At 38.9% G+C, this 18,674-nt stretch overlaps 1 protein-coding gene across 1 annotated transcript in view; it reads right to left on the bottom strand.

The window, feature by feature from the left end:
* SLC15A1 (solute carrier family 15 member 1) overlaps positions 1–18,674 on the bottom strand; it is a 41,422-nt gene that overhangs the window by 9,447 nt on the left and 13,301 nt on the right. The window contains exons 9-18 of the mRNA XM_066621350.1: positions 17,098–17,180; positions 15,495–15,581; positions 13,861–13,950; positions 13,361–13,405; positions 13,093–13,125; positions 12,899–12,987; positions 8,319–8,400; positions 6,486–6,611; positions 1,553–1,699; positions 802–851 (exon numbers count right to left, since the gene is read on the bottom strand). Of these exons, the coding sequence (XP_066477447.1) occupies positions 802–851; positions 1,553–1,699; positions 6,486–6,611; positions 8,319–8,400; positions 12,899–12,987; positions 13,093–13,125; positions 13,361–13,405; positions 13,861–13,950; positions 15,495–15,581; positions 17,098–17,180 (832 nt within the window). The remainder of the gene's footprint in view (positions 1–801; positions 852–1,552; positions 1,700–6,485; positions 6,612–8,318; positions 8,401–12,898; positions 12,988–13,092; positions 13,126–13,360; positions 13,406–13,860; positions 13,951–15,494; positions 15,582–17,097; positions 17,181–18,674) is intronic.

Below are 18,674 nucleotides of genomic sequence, written 5' to 3'. Positions count from 1 at the left end.
ATCGACATAATGAGCACCCCTGCTCTTGAGTATTAAGAGTTTTAACAGCATTCAGCTTATGCAGAAACTATTTCCCTGTTGCACTATTACGTTGAAGAATTCATAACATATATGCATGCAAAGATTGAAAATATTCAGGCTACTATGAAATTTTACAGTAGACATGAGGCTACTGCCCACTTCTTCAAAGTGTTGAGGGATATTCAACCTGTGATTTGTCATCACATTCTGCTTCCCTGCTCCTACAGGTGGCTATAAACAAAATAGGAGTGCAAAAGGGAGAAAGATATAGCATGTACTACATATTGCAAGATAGGAGAGAGCAGTGGTGTCACTAGGGACGTGCGGGTCACACCAGGTGATGCACATGGAGGTGTGACACAAAATTTTAAAATTTTTAGAATCTTGGTATTTTCAAATAATACCATCATATATATCATTCAACACATTATTTCATGCAGAATGCAATGAAATTGCACTGAAACATCTATATTCTATCAAATGTTCTAGAGGAAAAACCAGCAGGGTCGGGGCAATGGTTCATCACCATGCCCACCACCTGGGATATTGTCCCGCCCGCTGCATGGGAGGAGGTCCATCATGAAGGTAACGTACTAGTGACCAGCACCAGGTGACATAAACTCTAGTGACACCACTGGGAGAAAGAAAACCCTTTCTTTTTTCAATACAAGACTGTTTTCAGTCGCAGCCTTCTCTATATACCATAACACCTAGTTCCAAATTCTATTTCCTTGGAACTAAAGCTTATACTGTAATTTTGAAGATATAATAAACTATTACCTGATTTTATTGTATCCTTGGTCCGGTTTTACTATGAGGTTATCCAGAAGCTGATGGGAAAAAAAGATTATATAGGTTAACAGAGTACGTGCTGTAGTCCTAAAGCTCTATCGTCATAACATTTCAGACCAAGCATAGCTTCCTTTTTACTTTTTGGTTTGTTTTGTTCACAAACAAGTTTATATCATAATATATCTGAATTACATCATAATTCCTCTGAATTAGAATATACTGCACAAAGACAGATTAAATAAATTATCTATAAAAATTCTTGTTCTATCCACATCATTCCAAATTACTCTCAATTACTTAATGCTTATGCAATAGGAAGTGGGATGCAGATTATTCACACCATTTTGAAAAGCAAAGCATATGTATCTGCATATCACCCTTGGCTATGATTAATAACTTATTTTTGCCAGGCACACAGGTGTATACATTTGGTCCCTGTTGCATATATGCAACGTTGGACAGAAATGGCTATTAAGTACTACATTGTTGTCAGTGTCAACTACAGTTAGAGCTAACAGGGTTTCCACTTATTTTAAATCAGCTGTAAACCCTGGTTTCAAAACCTGGTGAAACAGGAGCCTAGGTCACATTAATCATGTTTAATGTCAGATACACTGAACACCTATCATCATTACACAGACATTTGACTCCTTACCCCCACAAATGATTATAAATATTATCAAAAACAGAACAGTGACCTAGGAGGCTGGTTTCTTAACTAGTCTTTAAATAGATTTACCAAGTCAGCTTGGATCTTATCTTTATTTGTTATTTCAAGAGTGTGACGTTGTTTCCCCACATAGACAAATGCTTCATTGAGAGTTTTATCTTCATAGGTTATATTGATGTCTCTTAATAGTTGAGTCTCAAAAGTGTAGTAGTCTGTCTGTAAATAAGAATAAAGAACAATGAAATGGTCGGCTTTCCTTTCATGTAAGCTATAGATTAATCTAGAGTGCTAAGGATTCTCTTAAATTTATTAGCTCTGCTATTCTCTGCTTCTGGTATCTAAAGCACAAAAATCCCATACTGTGGATTCATCAAAATGGTGAAAAGCAAAATGGAGGAGAAAGCAGCAAATTCAGATGTAACGAAGCCCCTCCTGGAGTACTTTTTTCTTCTGTAATAAGGGTGATTGGAAGAAAAGACGAAAGATAAGATTAAATAAGTAAGGGAAGATTATAGATCACCCTGCCGTAATGGTATGCATCGAAAAGGAACAAACAACTTTTAACAGCTGAAATAATTTTACTTTCGCTTTCGTTGCAAAAGGCTTGGAATTGGATTCAGGCCTGTCATTGCAAGAGGCTTGAAGCTGGATTCAGGACTGAGTATTTAGAGAGATTAACTTGATTTGATAGTGTTATTGACTTGAATTGGACTACTGATCCAGCCCTTTTGGATAAAAGACTTGGATGACTCTTTATTTGTTGGAGTATTTTGACATTAGTATGGACTTGAAGTGGTTTTTTCCTTTTTAATTGGAATACTGATTTATACTTTTTGGATATAAACCTTGGGATTATAAAACTTGGGGATTAACTTTATAAGAAGGTGAAGCAAGAAAATAAGATTGGGTTGACTATTTGGATCAAAAAGCAAACGGAGAATTGACGAGAGAGATTAACATTCAACAAGGAGTAAGACAAGGTTGTCCACTTTCACCATTGTTGTTTATTTTGACACTAGAAATATTGAATAATGTAATAAGAGAAGATGACAGGATGAAACCGCTCAAAATTAAAAGTGAAGAATACAAATTACAAGCGTTTGTGGATCTTCTTTATCCTGGAAGATCCACTCAATTCTATAGAATTTTTGATAGAAGACTTAAAAGAATATGGGGAAGTGGCAGGCCTAAAAATAAATTACCAGAAGACCAAAATGATACTTAAAAATATAAAAGACAACGATATAGAACGATTAAAAGAATTTGGACTACAGATAACAAACAAAGTAAAATATCTAGAAATTATAATTACCAAAAAGACAAATACATTAATGGAAGATAACTGTATTAAATTAATGAAAGAAATAAAAAAAATTTGGAGAAGTATAATGAATTGCAACTACCCCTAATGGGAAGAATAGCGCTATTGAAAATGAAAATATTACCAAAATTAAGATTTTTATTCCAGACTATTCCGATTATTTTCAAGAGAACTTTTTTTGAAGAAATGAATAAAATTACTACAAAATTCATCTGGCAAGGAAAAAAACCGAAAATAAGACTGAAATTACTTCAAGAGGATAAAAAAAGAGCAGGATTTGGACTACCTGACTGGGAATTATATTATCAAGCAGCAGCCTTGAATTGGATAAAAGATTGGGGACTCATACCAAATTCCAAAATTTTAACATTAGAAGCACATGATCTACAAATAGGCTGGCACGCATTCTTGTTTTATGATAGTCAAACAACATGGATATTTTAGACAACACATTTTAAGAAGATCTTTAATTTGGATATGGGAACAGATAAAATATAAGATATACTCTAAATTACCCAGATGGATAAAACTGCTTGAAATAGCAACTAATTCGAATTGGATTAATAAAGACTAAAATAAATCATACAGCGATCTGTTGAATATTAAAGGAGAGATCCTAAGTAAGCCTGAGTTAGAAGAGAAAGGAATAAAATTGGACTGGTGGAATGAAATGCAAATAAGAACAAGATTACGAGAAGACCAAAAAATAGGTTTTTATGAAGAAGATATAAGCTTTGATAAAATATTTTTGATTGATGAGAGGAAGTATATAAAAAAATGTACAATTGTTTCCTTGAGATAAGAACGGAGGATGAGACAGTTAAAGATGCAATGGTGCACTGGGCAAAAAATTTTGGATATAATATATCGATGGATGATTGGAAGCAAGTATGGAATATAAATAGTAAGATAACTAAAGCAGTGTCTTTTAAAGAGAATTTATATAAAATGTTTTATAGATGGTATCTAACTCCAGTGAAATTAGCAAAAATGTATTCTGGGTCATCAAATAAGTGTTGGAAATGTAAAGAGGTTGAAGGAACCTTTTATCACATGTGGTGATAAAAGCAAAGAAATACTGGAAAATGATACATAAATTGTTGCAAGAGATATTGAAGTGTGTATTAATATCAAGTGCGTATTAATCAATTGTGTATCAAGTGTGTATTAATATCAATTAATATCAAGTATGTACTGAAGTGTGTGAAGTGGGCAGGAGGTCTGGTCTAGTGGGCAGGAGGTCTGGTCTAGTGGGTTGAGCTTCCATTTGTCTGAAGATAACATCCGAAGGTCGCCGGTTCGAGGCCACCGGCACCGTGCGACCTCGAGGCAGCTGACAAGCTGAGCCGAGTTATTCCATCTGCTCTGTGCGTGGGAGGATGGAGGCCAGAATGTGCGACCAGATCAAGAAAGAAGGATCTGAATGTTGTGGTTTCTTGAAAGATAGAACCTTCTTTCAAATTGTAAAAAACCCTACGGGGATTTAAATTGCCTGCCTATGTAAACCGCCTTGAATAAAGTCTGAGGAGAAATCTGAGGACCAAGAAAAGCGGTATAGAAATACCTGTATTATTATTATTATTATCACCATTCAAACCAGAAATATTCCTCCTAAATGTGACATCAGAAATTAAAGACCAATGTAAGAAATACCTTATTGTACATATTGCTACAGTGGCAAGAATATTGTTTGCACAAAAATGGAAATCCACAGACGTGCCAATTAGAGAAAATTTAATAGACAAAATTTATGAAATAGCAGAAATGGAAGTTTTAACAGAAAGAATGAAAGAGAGAGATTTAGATAGAGTAAGAAAGTATTGGAAGCCTTTTTATGACTGGATAGATAATTTTAGTCAAATAATATTGAGTGTTTCGATAAATCTAAATTTTTATACTGATAAATATGATAGCCTTTGTATTGATTATTATTGTGTTGATTTTTTACAGTCGTTTGATTGTATTTTTTTTTTGAATGATGCATGTTGTAATCTAGGACCAATACCCTCATGTGTAACCTATGTAGTACCTGCCCTAATTATTTTCCTTACCTGTATCTGTAATAAATAAATAAATAAATAAATAAATAAATAAATTGCTTAGAATACAAATAGTTCACTTCCGCTTGCATTTCTATTAATTGTTCCAACAACCTCAGCTGGACTAACATTAAATTCCATAAGGGTTTGTGTTCATTTCTCAGCCCCCACACCACCATCATCCAACAGATATTAAACTGATGCAGACTCAGTTCTGTTTTGAAAAGATGTCCATGCAAAAATGGAAGATAGCCTTTGCTGTAAATTAGCTGAGAAAAAAAAATGAAGCAACAGTGGGTATTAAAACAAAAATGCTGGTCTGGGATTGCATAGTAACAGAAGCATCAACTCCAAGAACTGAGAAACAATGCTCCATAAGTAACAATTAGTCCAATTGTTACTTACTGCATTTTAAGATGACAATTTGGAGCTACTTTACAGAACCAACATGGATGTTTCAGGATCTAAAATTCAGCTCATAACATAAAGCTTTTTTAAAAAAGAGGTTAAGAATAAAGAAGTGAAGTTTAAGGAGCAGGGCTGGCCTTAGGAGCTGAGTGGCCCAATTGGAAACATTTTTTGCAGGGACTCAGGTTCACAGCCAAAGTCTATAGATTCTTAGAAATAAAATTTATACTGTAATAGATTTTATATCCCTATGGTAGAATGGAAAGCAATCAAAATGAGCACGTAAAAAGTGAATGTGAGTTAATGAACTAAATGAACTTAAGTATATTTTATTATAAAATTACATACAAGTAAGCCTACAAGTAAACAAAATACAGAGATTACCTTGAAAAGTAAATAGTTACAAAGCCACATGTGTTAGTGACTGTGAAAAGATTTAGGGCCCAATCTTATCTAGCACAGGAGTAGCAGCGCCAAACACCCACCGCTGTATCCTGTGCTAGACATTTGCCCCCTTACCTCAAGTAAAGCCCTAAGGTGCACAATGGGGCTTCTCGAGTCTGCGCCCGCTAAATCAATGGCCCAGACTCTAGAAGCCCCAAGTCAAGCTTCCAAGCCCAACAGAAGGGATGTGACTCAGTGGAGGAGGCCTCCGCGAGTCCCACCCCCCGACCTATGCCTCTCCATCCCCCTATGCCATCCTCTCTCCACCCTCCCCCACACTGCTCAGTGCTTGCCACCTTTCCACCACTAGCCAGGGCTTCTGCAGCAGAAGCAACGGGGCGACAAGTCACCCCACTGCCAGTGCTATGGTCACAGCACCAGCAGTAAGAAAGTATTGGATCAGGCTGTAAGTAAAAATATTAATTTTATTTTTACCCTGCGTCATGGTCCCTTATGCACAGGGCCCAATTGGGAGCAATTGGTCCAACTAGCTTAAAGCCCGCCCTGTTAAGGAGATAAAAGCCTGGAAATATTTGATTAATTATATTTATTATTTCCACCTCTGCCATTTTTTGACTATTTAATCTCAAAAGCAGACAAAAAGAACATGTCAATAAATAAGCAGATAATGTTCTGTCACTCAAAAACACAGGACAGTAGAAGTAACAGACGGAAGTTACAAGAAAGTTAACTAATTCTCAATTAATGGAGAGAAGGTTTACATCACTATTATATAATAAAACTAGCTTTGAAGTTTGAATGTATGGTTAAGATAATACTAAAAACTTACTGATCCCAAAGGCATCACGGTTACAGGGTCCTTATCAGGTCTAAAATTGACTGTCGCATTTTCAGTCCCCAAATTTATTACTTTGATTTGGGACTGCCCTGCTTCAGGAAAGACTGGAAGAGTTGGCTGTGGGGGCAAAGAGGAAAATCATGTTACTGTGTCAAATATGGCCTAAGACATCATAGTGTTTCTATAAAACCCTCAGCAGAATATAAATAGTGACTTCATGTTGCTGACAACAGTAGCTATTGTCACTACTCAGTTTCCTGAAAAAGGGAATCACTGCAAAATCACTTTCCTTCATACATCTGCTAAGCAGATCTTCACATTTGATCTATAAGCAGATCTTCACTTTCTATATGCTTCCTTCCTTTCAGTGGCTCACTTGGTACAGTTACTTTGAAACTGTAGTCTTTCATGTATGTTACTACCTCAAGCTGGAGTCACCCATTGTGTGTTGTGGAGCTTGAACCAACTCTGGGCTCATTGGGCTACTACTGGGTCAGTAACAGAGAACAGCCTACAAGTCCCCCCTTAAACTGAGCAGAATCCTCCTAGACAGGTTGGAGGAAGGCTTCAGTTACTTCTACTTCCTTCTGCAGAAATTCCAAAATCTGTGTTTGTTCATCAGGCTAAGCACTAAGTCTTCTAAATTATCTTTAAGTGATAAACTTTTAAAAAAAAACACTATTCATCTTTAAAGGCAACATCACTAATCCCATTTGTCCCACTTCTAATAATTCTAGGTCATTTTTTAAAGAATGAAATTGAATTGCTGAAAAACTGTTTTAATTACAGCTACTAAAATAATAAAAATAAATAAATACATGGGTCATAATGCTAGATTTACATGTTAAGTTAATAAAAAATTTTATTCTTGACTTTAAAAGCACTTCCTATTTTTGGTACCCTGTTAAGAATATCAGCTCTCTCAAAACTGAAAGGGCCAGATATGCATACAAGCTGAAAAACCAAATGAAACAAAATGGTTACTTTGAAACATAACTAAATGTTTCTAAAAACCCTGCCAAAAGCCGCCTGGATAATATTGCATTATTCATTCAAGAATATTCATTCTCAACAAGAATGTATTATGAGGGCTCCCTCAAAAAACAAACTTGAACACACCCACATCCTGGGTACTGCCATATCATGTTTTTCATTCTCATTGAAGATGTGGGTGTGTTCAAGTTTGTTTTTTGAGGGAGCCCTCATAATAGATTCTTGTTGAGAATGAATATTCTCCTTCCTTACCCCCTATTATCTTGCTATGTCATAATTAACCACCACTGGTTCCTTTCTTTTGTGCTGTACAGATAAGGTGGATATAGTAGATGTTCCATTTATTAAGTATACCTAAGCCAACTCTTCACTGAAATTCTGGAACAATCTAACCCAGGATGCTCAGAATTTCTGCTTTCAGGTCAATCACATTTAATTAACACTTAACTACTACTGGGGGAAGCACAAAGTAGTAGAGCTTTTTCATATGAGAGACAAAGTTATTGAAAACTCTCTCTCCCCACAAGACCAAGGCATAAATAGGATAATGCTACTACCTGGACCACTTAGTCTCTCCCTCATCTGTCAAGTCTCCCCTGTAAAATTCACTGAGATAAAATTTAATAAAACCTAACTTGCATTCTTTGTTCCAGTTTCAGGATCCATTTTTTTCACTTTTAAAAATATAGAACTCCTCCTCTTCTGGTAGATTCCCATATGCCAGGATCAAAACTAAAATAAGAGTTTAAACTACCTATATTTTGAAACTAAAATCCATATGCCAGTCTTAAATACTGAACAGAACGTTTCTTGGTTAGATTTTCCACTTACGTCTATTTGCAGTTGCACCACAGCTGCAACAAAGAAAGCCACTGAGGCCAGCAGCATGCCCACAGTCATCTTCCTCAAAGGCCTGGTGTGGAAAGGAAGAGCAAGCAGACAGAAACACACTTAGCATAAGACATTTGGCCGTGATCAAGGCTGCTGCTGGTTACAAAGTCTCTGGAAAAAAAAATTGCACACCATCGCATAGTAGATGAAATGTTATAAAAATCGACAGCAATTTTCAGTCTACCGAAAAATTCCTTTGCTTGTAAGATGTCAACCATTGGTAATCTATATCACTACAGCATGAATGTAGTTTGATCCAGTGTCCTTCCCTTCAAAAAAGAAATCTCACACACACAAGTTACATAGCAGTACCTGATCCTGGCTGGGACCACAACACACAGGGAGGGGGTATTTTATCCTTTCCTCCTAAAGCTATGGTTGTTGTGTACTGCCTCTAAGAGGCAAGGTCAGAAGGCCTCAGGATAAAACAGGCCATATGAATAAACTAGATAAAACAGTTTAGTCTATAAAACAGTTTGGTCTTAAAAAAAACAATTGGATTATGCAAGTGTCTGAGCCTGTTTGATCTCCTTGGGAGTCTAAATAGTCCTAGGGGACCAGCACCACAGGTAGTGTCTTGCAGGATCACAACATATGCAGAGTCCACCTGAGATCATCAAGTCTCCCTTGTGCAAATAATAGGAAGACGGAACTGTAGTGTATAAGGGAATATATTGAGTTGTGCCGAGACTATATTTTCTTAAATGTTACCATTCATTGCTTCCACAACATGCAGCTACCCAGGCCATCTCTATTATAACGTGGGTAGAAAGCTAAATGGCTATATGCAGGACATGTCACACACTTCCATGGGAATTTCTTTCTCCCCCACTGGCCAATGGATCTACTGGACCATTCTTTTCCAGGTGGTTCCAGTCTTAATTGGCAGGTCACTTGGAGAAATAGCCCATTGGTCAGTGTGCAGAGACAGGTTGAGAGGAGGAAAAAATACACAAAATGTCTTCTTCCTCCTACTCCGCCCATTGTCCCCACTTGCCAGCAATAAACAGGGACTGGGGTGTGCACACCAATAGAATCAGGATGCAGAGGCTCCTAACCCTTAAGAGTTAGTTCCAAGCCCAGATGGAGGAGTATCTAGAAACAGTCCTCAGTTGTACAGCTCCAGCCTATTTATACATGGATTTATACATGGATTTTTTATACAGCCTATTTATACATGGATTTTTTATTTGACTCAACACGAATGGGCCCTGCAAATGAGAAAGAATGTGCTGACCCCTGGAGAAGGGGAAAAATGCAACCCTTTTAAATCAATTTTAAAAACTGAACAGTCTCCTTTAACAACAGCCTCCTTAATGAGAGAGAAAGAGATAGGGCAGAAGGCTAACAATCCATCAAACCTTCTCTCTCCTTCAGACTCCTCCCTTCCCCCAGCACTTGAAAGAAAGGGATCATTTTGCTTTGGTGAAGGGAGGGGCTGAGTGAAGTGCTGATGGATTGTCTTCTTAATGACTCTTATCTTAGAGTCAAAAGGTCAGCAAGGCTGTTTTTCAATCACTGGAGCAAAGAAACTTTGTTTTTTAAATTGATTTGCTATAGTGCGGTTTTTTTTATCCACATGAGTGCTTGGAAGGGAACCCACTCGAATTAGTCTCAACCTGTATTTGCAATTTCTCCATTTGACGTTTTTCTGCCCTGGGCCTTTCCAGTAAATTGTAAGCATTAAATAGTTCCATGAATTAGAAATCTGGCATACGCTGCTATTCCAACTTATTCAAAAGTCCCCAAACTTATTTCCAACTTATTTCAAAAGTGAAAACAGTGGCCCCAAAGTTTCTAGCAGCTCCAGAACTGAGGTTTCTCTCCTAGGGCTAATAGCAACTGCAGAGGTTCAGTTCTCATTGGAACTATAGAGTAGGAAGAAATAGTTCACTCTCTCTTCCCCATGCATTCTGGTTCTAATCCTAAACAAGTCATCTCCTTACAGCTGTTATTCACCTGCAAACACACAAAAATGCATAGTTTGGCCCTGCAGTCAATGCAACGTTCAATGCAATGTAGTTTGGCGCATATTGCATCAAACACTCATCAGTTGTAGCTCAAACTTAATGGCACCCTAGGTGAAGATGGTCTTCAGTGCCTTTTTTGTTTGTTCAGCTCTTGGATTTCTTATTTTTGGCCTTTTTCCATGACTGACACACAGTCTGCATTCATGATTTATCCCTGTAATATAGATTAATAAATTCAAGTATGTAAATTTGTATTTGTGAATATCGTAAACCAATAATTTTCAACCACTGTGCCACAATATACTGGTGTGCCGCGAATTGTCCACAGGTGTGCCATGGAGTTCGTTAGTATAGCTATTGGGAGACTGAGCCTCCTGCCAGAAGTGTACCTTAACAATTGTCAAAAAACTAATGGTGTACCTTGACAGTTTTAGCATCTTGTCAGTATGCCATGAGATGAAAAATGTTGAAAATTGCTGCCGTAAACTAAAAACCAAGTTTGCTTCCTCTAATCTTATAGAAAGTTGTCCAGGAGGCTCTATCACATTTGTTTGTCTCCTTGACCTGGAGAGGTGTGCCCCTACATTGCTTCCTTCCTCTCTCTTGTCCCCTTCCCCAGCCTTCCAAAAAGCAGGATCACGAGCTCTGCCAGTCACATGGAATCCACTATACCTGAGGTATTCAATCTGTGCGTCCAGCCTCCCTAGGGAGGCGTGGCTAGCCGACAGGGGCGTCGTGAGGCATCTGGGGAGAGAGGTGACTGCAGCTTCTGCAGAGCTCTGCTCAGCTGCACCTGCTGCTTTCCTTCAGCTGTGACAGAGGTGGGTGGGGCAGCATGAGGCTGGGAGGGCGTGTGAAACATGGTGGGGGGAGGTGGAAGAGAAAGTTGGCTGGCCATCAGCAGAGGTGCCGCATCTCATCATGGAGCTCTCTCCATGTGCAACCTCACCCCAGGGACTACATTTCCCAATGTGCCCCTCACCCTGGGTGTCCTGGAATTGGTCAAGACTGGAGGAGAGGAGAAGAGTGCTGAGGTGCTGCATCTCATCAGCACAGGTGCGCTCCTGACAGGCTTCAAACTGGGAGGGAAGAGTAAGCTCAGCGAAGGAGGGAGCCAGCCTGCTCTTAGTGGGGGGTGTCCAAATGCCCCAGCCTGCATTCTTCCATCTTGCCTGGGGGGAACAGGGGTGGCATCTGCATGTTGGGTGTATGTGTGTGAGCAGCCCCCATCTACTTTGGGGTGAGTTGTAATCTTGCTGGGTGTGGCTGGAATCCTTTCCACACTTTCCTGGGAGTAAGCCCCACTGACTCAAATGAGACTTACTTCTGAGTAGACCTACATAGGCTTGGGATCTGTGTTAGCCTAACCAAGGATCCTCCTCTCTCTTTTTCCTCCCCTTCAAAAAAGAAAAAAAGCCACTCTTGATGGCTTTGTCTCCAAAAATTGATTAAAAATAAAAATTCCCATTCCTTTTTAGCCACTCCCCCTTTTCCTCCTGCCTCCTTTGGGGGGGGTACTCTGTTGGCTGCTATTGTAAGACAAAAGGCACAATCCTAGCTAGGTCTACTCAGAAGTAAGTCCTAGTGTGTTCAGTGGGGCTTACTCCCAGGAAAGTGAGGTTAGGATTGCAGCAAAACAGTCTCTAGGTCTCAGTTTGCAACAGTTTGCAATTAGCAGACACACACAAAACAAAGTCTTTCCCTCCTGCAGCAAATTCATCACTTCCCCCTCCCTTTCCCAAACCCTCCAGGTGTGCTGATAACAAACTCAGGGCACAATCCTAACCAGGTCTACTCAGAAGTAAGTCCTATCTTGTTCAATGGGGCTTGCTCTCAGGTGAGTGTGGTTAGGACTGCAACCTCAGAGTGCTGGCAGCTGTTTTTTTGTTTCTATTGTATAACTGTAACACCTTTACCCCCATTTTGGGGGTAACTGAGGTGAGGTGTTGTAATGGGGAGCCCTGGCCAATGGCCACAAGGATCAGGGGAGGCGCGAGCCGGAAAAGTTCGAGAACCACTGCACTATACCATGAGCTCACACACATGATCAACCATGCAAAGGAATAGCTCTAGAATTACCTATTCCAAAGTCTAGAACCTGTAATAAGCAACAGAGACATACAGTACATGCTTTTGAACTGCAAATGCAGTTCTTTTCTGCAAATGCAGGGTTTTTCTTTGGAACCTTTTTGCTGCCTCTGCTCCTGTTTATTGTTAGCAGCAAAAAAGGGGGTCAGTGGAGACGGTGGTAAGGAGCAATCAGAAAAAGGATCCATATGCCTCTCGGCTCAATTAACATCCATAGCCCTGCTTTTTCAGCAGGGAAACCACAGCTACAACTAAGCAGCAAAAGATATATACTCTAGATTTCTTCCCCTTAAAGTTAATTTTCTTTCCTCACCTTTTCCTATGTGATTTATTATACAAAACTCCTACTACCCCCAAATACCCCATGGGTTGATTGTCAGAGTCACAGTTCTATATTCATCAAAAGTAAAGGCAAATTGTGCTCATAGACCAAAAGAAGATTCAAAAAGTGTGTTAACTTACGTGAAATTGATACCGCATTTCTTAATTAGGGGGTAAACCGCAGCATCTACAACTGGGACCATTATAACTATGAGAATTGCATTTACAGTCTGTTAAAAAAAGCAGTGAGAAAAGTTGAGAATTTCAAACCATAAAATTGGATGAATTTTCAGATCTGTTGGATATATCTGAAAACACTGATATAGATTATGTACCTGCATCTGGTCTGGTTTAATCTGAATAAGACCCTAAAGAAAAGAGAGAAATGTGTTTTACCTCTGGAAATACTGAAAATTTTAAAATGCAAGTTTTAATTTTAAATGTCACTGCTCCAATCCAGTCAAGGATATCTGTGCACATCAGCACACTTCTGCATGAAGAATCCTGTGCTCTCAATGAGGTGTACAGGATGTCATACATAAATGCTTTCTCAAAAGTACAACTACAGCTGGATTGGAATGCACAAGTTGAGAAATGACTTACAATATCTCCATCCATGGTTGTGGCTTGCAATGTCCATCTTGATCCCTTAACAAAAGATAAGATATCTTCAGAGATTTCTTTTAATGAAATATCCTCAAAATAAATATCTTGAGAATGCACAGAAAAATACGAGTACACACACTCCCTTTGGTCTATGTTTTAGAGAGGGACAGGTAAACCACAGGATAACATGCTTTTAATTAAAACTAGGGAAATATAATAAAAGGTATTTTTAATGCTTCCATTGGCTGTATGGTTATTGAAATAGAAATGTGTTTTCACAGACGCCAATACATCAATTGTGCCTTCTCACACACAAAATCATGTACCGTATATTCAATTAGTGGATGCATAACTATTTTTTTCAAATAAATATTTGTACAATACAACACTGAAGCAAAAGTTCTAACAATACATCCTGACCAAAAGGTCTGGGAACTACCATCTCCATAGCTTTACAAAACATCTGAAGAAATATATAATTTCTTTCTGCTAGTTACCTGCTGATCAAAAAGTGCCCAAAACATGGGGAGAGGAATATACAGGAACAGCACTTTCAAGACCATCTTGATCTGAGCAATAAGTAGTTTCTATAACCAAAGAACATCACCAGAAATACAAATGAAACATTCTCTGTAGAATGACAAGATTCTCCATATATAGATTTCAGAAACTATAACAATAAATCTAACCCACATTCTAGAAGTGAATGATACATGGAGGGCCTAGTAGCTGAGGAAAAGGGACTTGCTGACAGTCATTTTTGTGATCCATCACCCTCCATCCCTTCCCCATAGTGACTTTCTTGTAAAACTTGTTACTGACCATGGGATTACTGCATACAGTCCGAACAGTTGAAGTACAAGTGGGGACCAGTAACAGATCAAGGATTAAACAGGCCAAGGAAGCCATAGAGAGGGGTCTTTAACCAGTTAGGTCCACAGTGTGCCATAACAATATGGGAGATGAGACTGTTTCTTCATGACAAAACTGGGAGAACGCATGAGCAGAGCGCACATTCCCTACTGGGAAACAAATACAAAATACTTGCAGGCTGGCCTGCAAAATGAGCAGAATACTGACTACTGCAGGATTTTAGCAACAGAATTCTGATCTGCCAAAAGATTTTATAAGTAAATTTAGTGACATCTGGATCAGGTGCACTTGATTTTCAATGAAGGCTGCAACAGATGCATTTACTGATTCCGACCTTCTGCTTTGTGCAAGTTAGTCAAGTAGATTACTGAAAGAGTGATATGACTGACAGGCTTCATGCTGGCGAGGGTTTTTCTGTGGGATGTATGGAAATAGCTCAGGGATGTCTTGGGTCCTAGAAAATAGTTGTGCATAGAGCAGCATTTCTCAACCAGTGGTACGTGTACCATTGTTGGTACTGGAGGTGGTGCCCAGAGGTACACACAACACTCTGGACACCCGCTGTCTGGCAGCAAAACCAGCAATGTGACAAACAGTTGTAGGAGGCTTTGATTTGGTGGGTAGAGCTCCAGAGCACACTTTTCATGTGCTCAAAAAAGCCCTTTTGTCTGCCCTGTGCCCCTTAACCCTCAAGTGATACACTTGTTTAAAGTTCTGAACATAATGAGGTCAAATTTTATTTGGTTTCACTGTTTAAGAAATTTATATCTTGCCTTTCCCGTACCAAAGCAAATGCTCAAGGCAGTTTAACTATAAACAACTATTGCCCTCCTTCCAACAGCTGTAAATTGTTGTCTCATTTGCTAGAGCTGGAAGCAACGCACAGAGAAATGTATCAGGGTACCTAGCATGGCCTGCATGCAGAACTACTATGGCAAATTCAAAGAAAAATCAAATTTTAAACAAACTGCTTCTGCAGCATCACGTAATTCTTGCAAAAGAAACGCTATGTCCCAGGTCTTAGAGCCCGATCCTAAACATGACTACTCAGAAGTAAGTCCCATGATAGTCAGTGGGACTTACTCCCAGTTAAGAATGGATGGTATTTCAGCCTTGACCATGCATCTGAGGCTGCTACGCTGGACAACTTGGACATAAAATATCACTTAACAAGAACGGGCCAATGCAAACTTTGAATACAAAGGCAAAACATAAAAGAAACCAGTTTCAAAAGCTCTCTATAGGTTGCACAACTTACATCATATTTCTCACTAGCCCAGTCTAGCCAGTGCTCCCTTTTAGGGAATTTTTTGCTGCGATGTCTGAATCTGTTTCCAATGGCAAACTGCAATGAGATTGAATGTGAGGTTTTATTGTATTTTGCATACGAGTCGATTGTTCAGTATTTTACAAGTGAGAAGATAAGGTTCCAAGTTGTTGCATTTTGAATAGCATAATAAATGCACCCCCAAGCCTCTGTATCTAGAATTAGGTGCTAATGATGTATTTTTAAGATTCTTGTTCTTTTGCCATGTTCTAGGTCAGGGGTGTCCAAACTTTTTGGCAGGAGGGCTACATCATCTCTCTGATACTATCTCGGGGCTGGGGAAAACAATTAATTTATACTTAAAATTTACAAAAATGAATATATTAGAGATGGAACTTAAATGAATGCTCATGAAAGTTCAAGGACTATAAAAGACCTTGCGCAAAGCAAGACTGGCCTTTCCTTCATGTCCACAGACATGAAACAGCAAGCAGTGGAGAGAGCCCTCGGCCTGCAGCTCATGCAAGAGGTAAAACAGTTGGCCCTCATGCTGAGAGTAGTTGCGTTGGGCCAGCATGGACTCCAGCAAGTCTCCAGAGGGCCAGAGGCTCACAGGAGACTGGGGGCTCCCTGAGGGCCGGATTGGGGGTCGCAGAGGGCTGCAAATGGCTCCCAGGCTGGGGTTTGGGCACCCCTGTTCTACGTAGTTCAGGTATGTGACAGAAACAGTCAGGATCATTTTGGGTAACGATGGAAACTGAAAACAGGGCCCTGTGTCCTAGGAAGTTATCTGTTATACTAGAAAGAACTAACTTTGTGTGGACACAGGATACAGTTCTAATAGATCCATGCTGAAGGCAGCAATCCAATAAAGGGTTTACACGAACATATTATTTAAGCGGTGAATCAGCTTCAGAAGGGCATTTATTTATGTAAAATATTTCTACCCCACTTTTTCCAGATGTTAGTATGGCTGCTAACATTTTCAGTAATAAACAAAAATACAACAGTAGTAAATATATGAAGATTAAAATATGAAGTAAAAAATACATCCAATAAAATAAACTCAACAGCAGTAGCACAACCCAGCAAAAAACACAGTGCATAAAATTTAAAAATCTACAGCAATATAAGGGCAATAGAAATGATATTAAAAGCACTGTTAAATAACATTAAAAACAAACCACTAAAAAAACAGTAGTAAGACCAAAATATCCAATTACAGCCCCCCCAACATGCACCCCTAAAGCCTATAATAATATTTAAATAAAAAGGTATTTGACCTCTGCCATTCTAAGGAGGAGGCAGCTCCTAAATCATCAGGAGGCAATTCCAAAAGACATCCTATGCACATCTACTCAGAAATAAGTTCCATGAGCGTCAAAGGGGCTTACTCCCAAGTAAGTGTGAATAGGATTGGGTCCTCAATCATTACAAATGATTCACATTTAAAATGTTTTTAATAAAAATTTAAAAAGCACATCAGTACTTCGGGATAATAGCTATACAAATTCAATTGTTTATAGATTTTATTCAGAACATTCAATTCTCATTGAAAATTTTAACCTGACTTGTTAAGTGGTATATAGCTTACCCCAACGCATTTAGCAACTTGGACTATTACATTGCCTTGAGGTTGAGATTTCTTGTACATGGTACTTCCAGCTACAAACACAACTGCAGAGAGAAATAAAGGACACTAAGTTGCTGAAGCTGCAAAATAAGATGGAGCATTCCAGAGGGATTTTGGGAAGCAAGGTTAACAACAGTACACCACCAAGTGCTCTCACCAAGTAGGGGAGAGCACCAGGATGAGGTCTCTTGTTATCTGGTGTGCTCCCTGGGGCATTTGGTGGGCCGCTGTGAGATACAGGAAGCTGGACTAGATGGGCCTATGGCCTGATCCAGTGGGGCTGTTCTTATGTTCTTAAGAGTTAGTAGGAAGATTACAGTGGGTGGGTGTGGGGGGGGGAGTATCTAATGCTCTAAGAGCTTTGCAATGGCTTGGAGTTGCATGTAAGGGGAAATTCCTTTGCTACATTTAATTCAGCATTTTCTCAAAAGCTTTACACAGGATGCTAATATAGCTGCTACAGAGCAAGCATCTAAGCATGTGATGAGAAACACCATTACACAGAAGTGCAAAAAACTGGGTGTCTAGTTACCACGGCTAACTTATAAAAAAAAAAAAAAGACTGATGACTGGGTTGTGAAAAGAGCAGGATCAGATGCAGTTTTTTATTCTTTTCTCACAAGTGCTGCCAAGCGCAGGAGTGGCCACCACAAGTTTATTATATCCTCCTTTTATGCATAATGCACTTCCACATCAGGGTCATCTTCTCACCCTCTCACTTTACTATTTAGCCCCATAAAATGATTTTGTCCTCTTTCCACTTGTCTTTTAGATTCAAACTTTTAAAAAATATTTTTAAACTTTCATTTATATTCTCCTCTTTTGCCCTAGTACACCACACTTCTCCAATAACCTTCTCTAGAATAATTGAGTTTTGGCTTCCCAGTGGAGTGCTCCTGAATTTGTTTTTAGATACTTGGGTTCTGCTCCAGGAGATATGATATACTATAAGTACTAAGAGTACTATATGTTTCTGCAAAGTACCTTTCTGTCACTAAGAAGGAATCCTAACCAGCAAGCACAGGAGGCAGGCACTTCCAAATCATACACCAATGACATGTAGTTCCATGAGTTTAAGGTTGATTTTTTTTAAACACACAATGAAAGCCCTCGAGACTAAATTTGAGACCAGCAGTGGGAAGATACAAATAATCCTTTTCCCTCACACCAACCTTTTCCTCTTCATTTTCCTCTAACATTTTTCCACTTGGAGAAAAAAAAATGAGTTATTCAACTGCTTTTTACTTGTCAGTTTCCCCTCCCCCCCAAGAAAAAATACATTCTTAACAAATGGGAGCCTTAAGAACTCTGTGCCATTTAAAACATGCATTTAGGACTGAAAGAAAGACTTGCATGGATGTCGGCAACGTGCAACACAGTTCATTACACATAGCTTTTCCAGAAACAAATCTGTGACTAGGTTGCAACAGGAGAAAGCTAGGGAAACCCCAACTTACACTTGCCTGAAATGAGACAAGAGGCTTACACTTAAAGCACTTCAGTCAATGAAATACTGCACAACCTGTGTGTAAATCACA

This window comes from Tiliqua scincoides, chromosome 3 (genome assembly GCF_035046505.1).
Source record: "Tiliqua scincoides isolate rTilSci1 chromosome 3, rTilSci1.hap2, whole genome shotgun sequence".
Taxonomy (NCBI): Eukaryota; Metazoa; Chordata; class Lepidosauria; order Squamata; family Scincidae; genus Tiliqua; species Tiliqua scincoides.
Note: the sequence above shows the minus strand (reverse complement) of the source record. Positions and strands in the feature narration are given on the sequence as shown.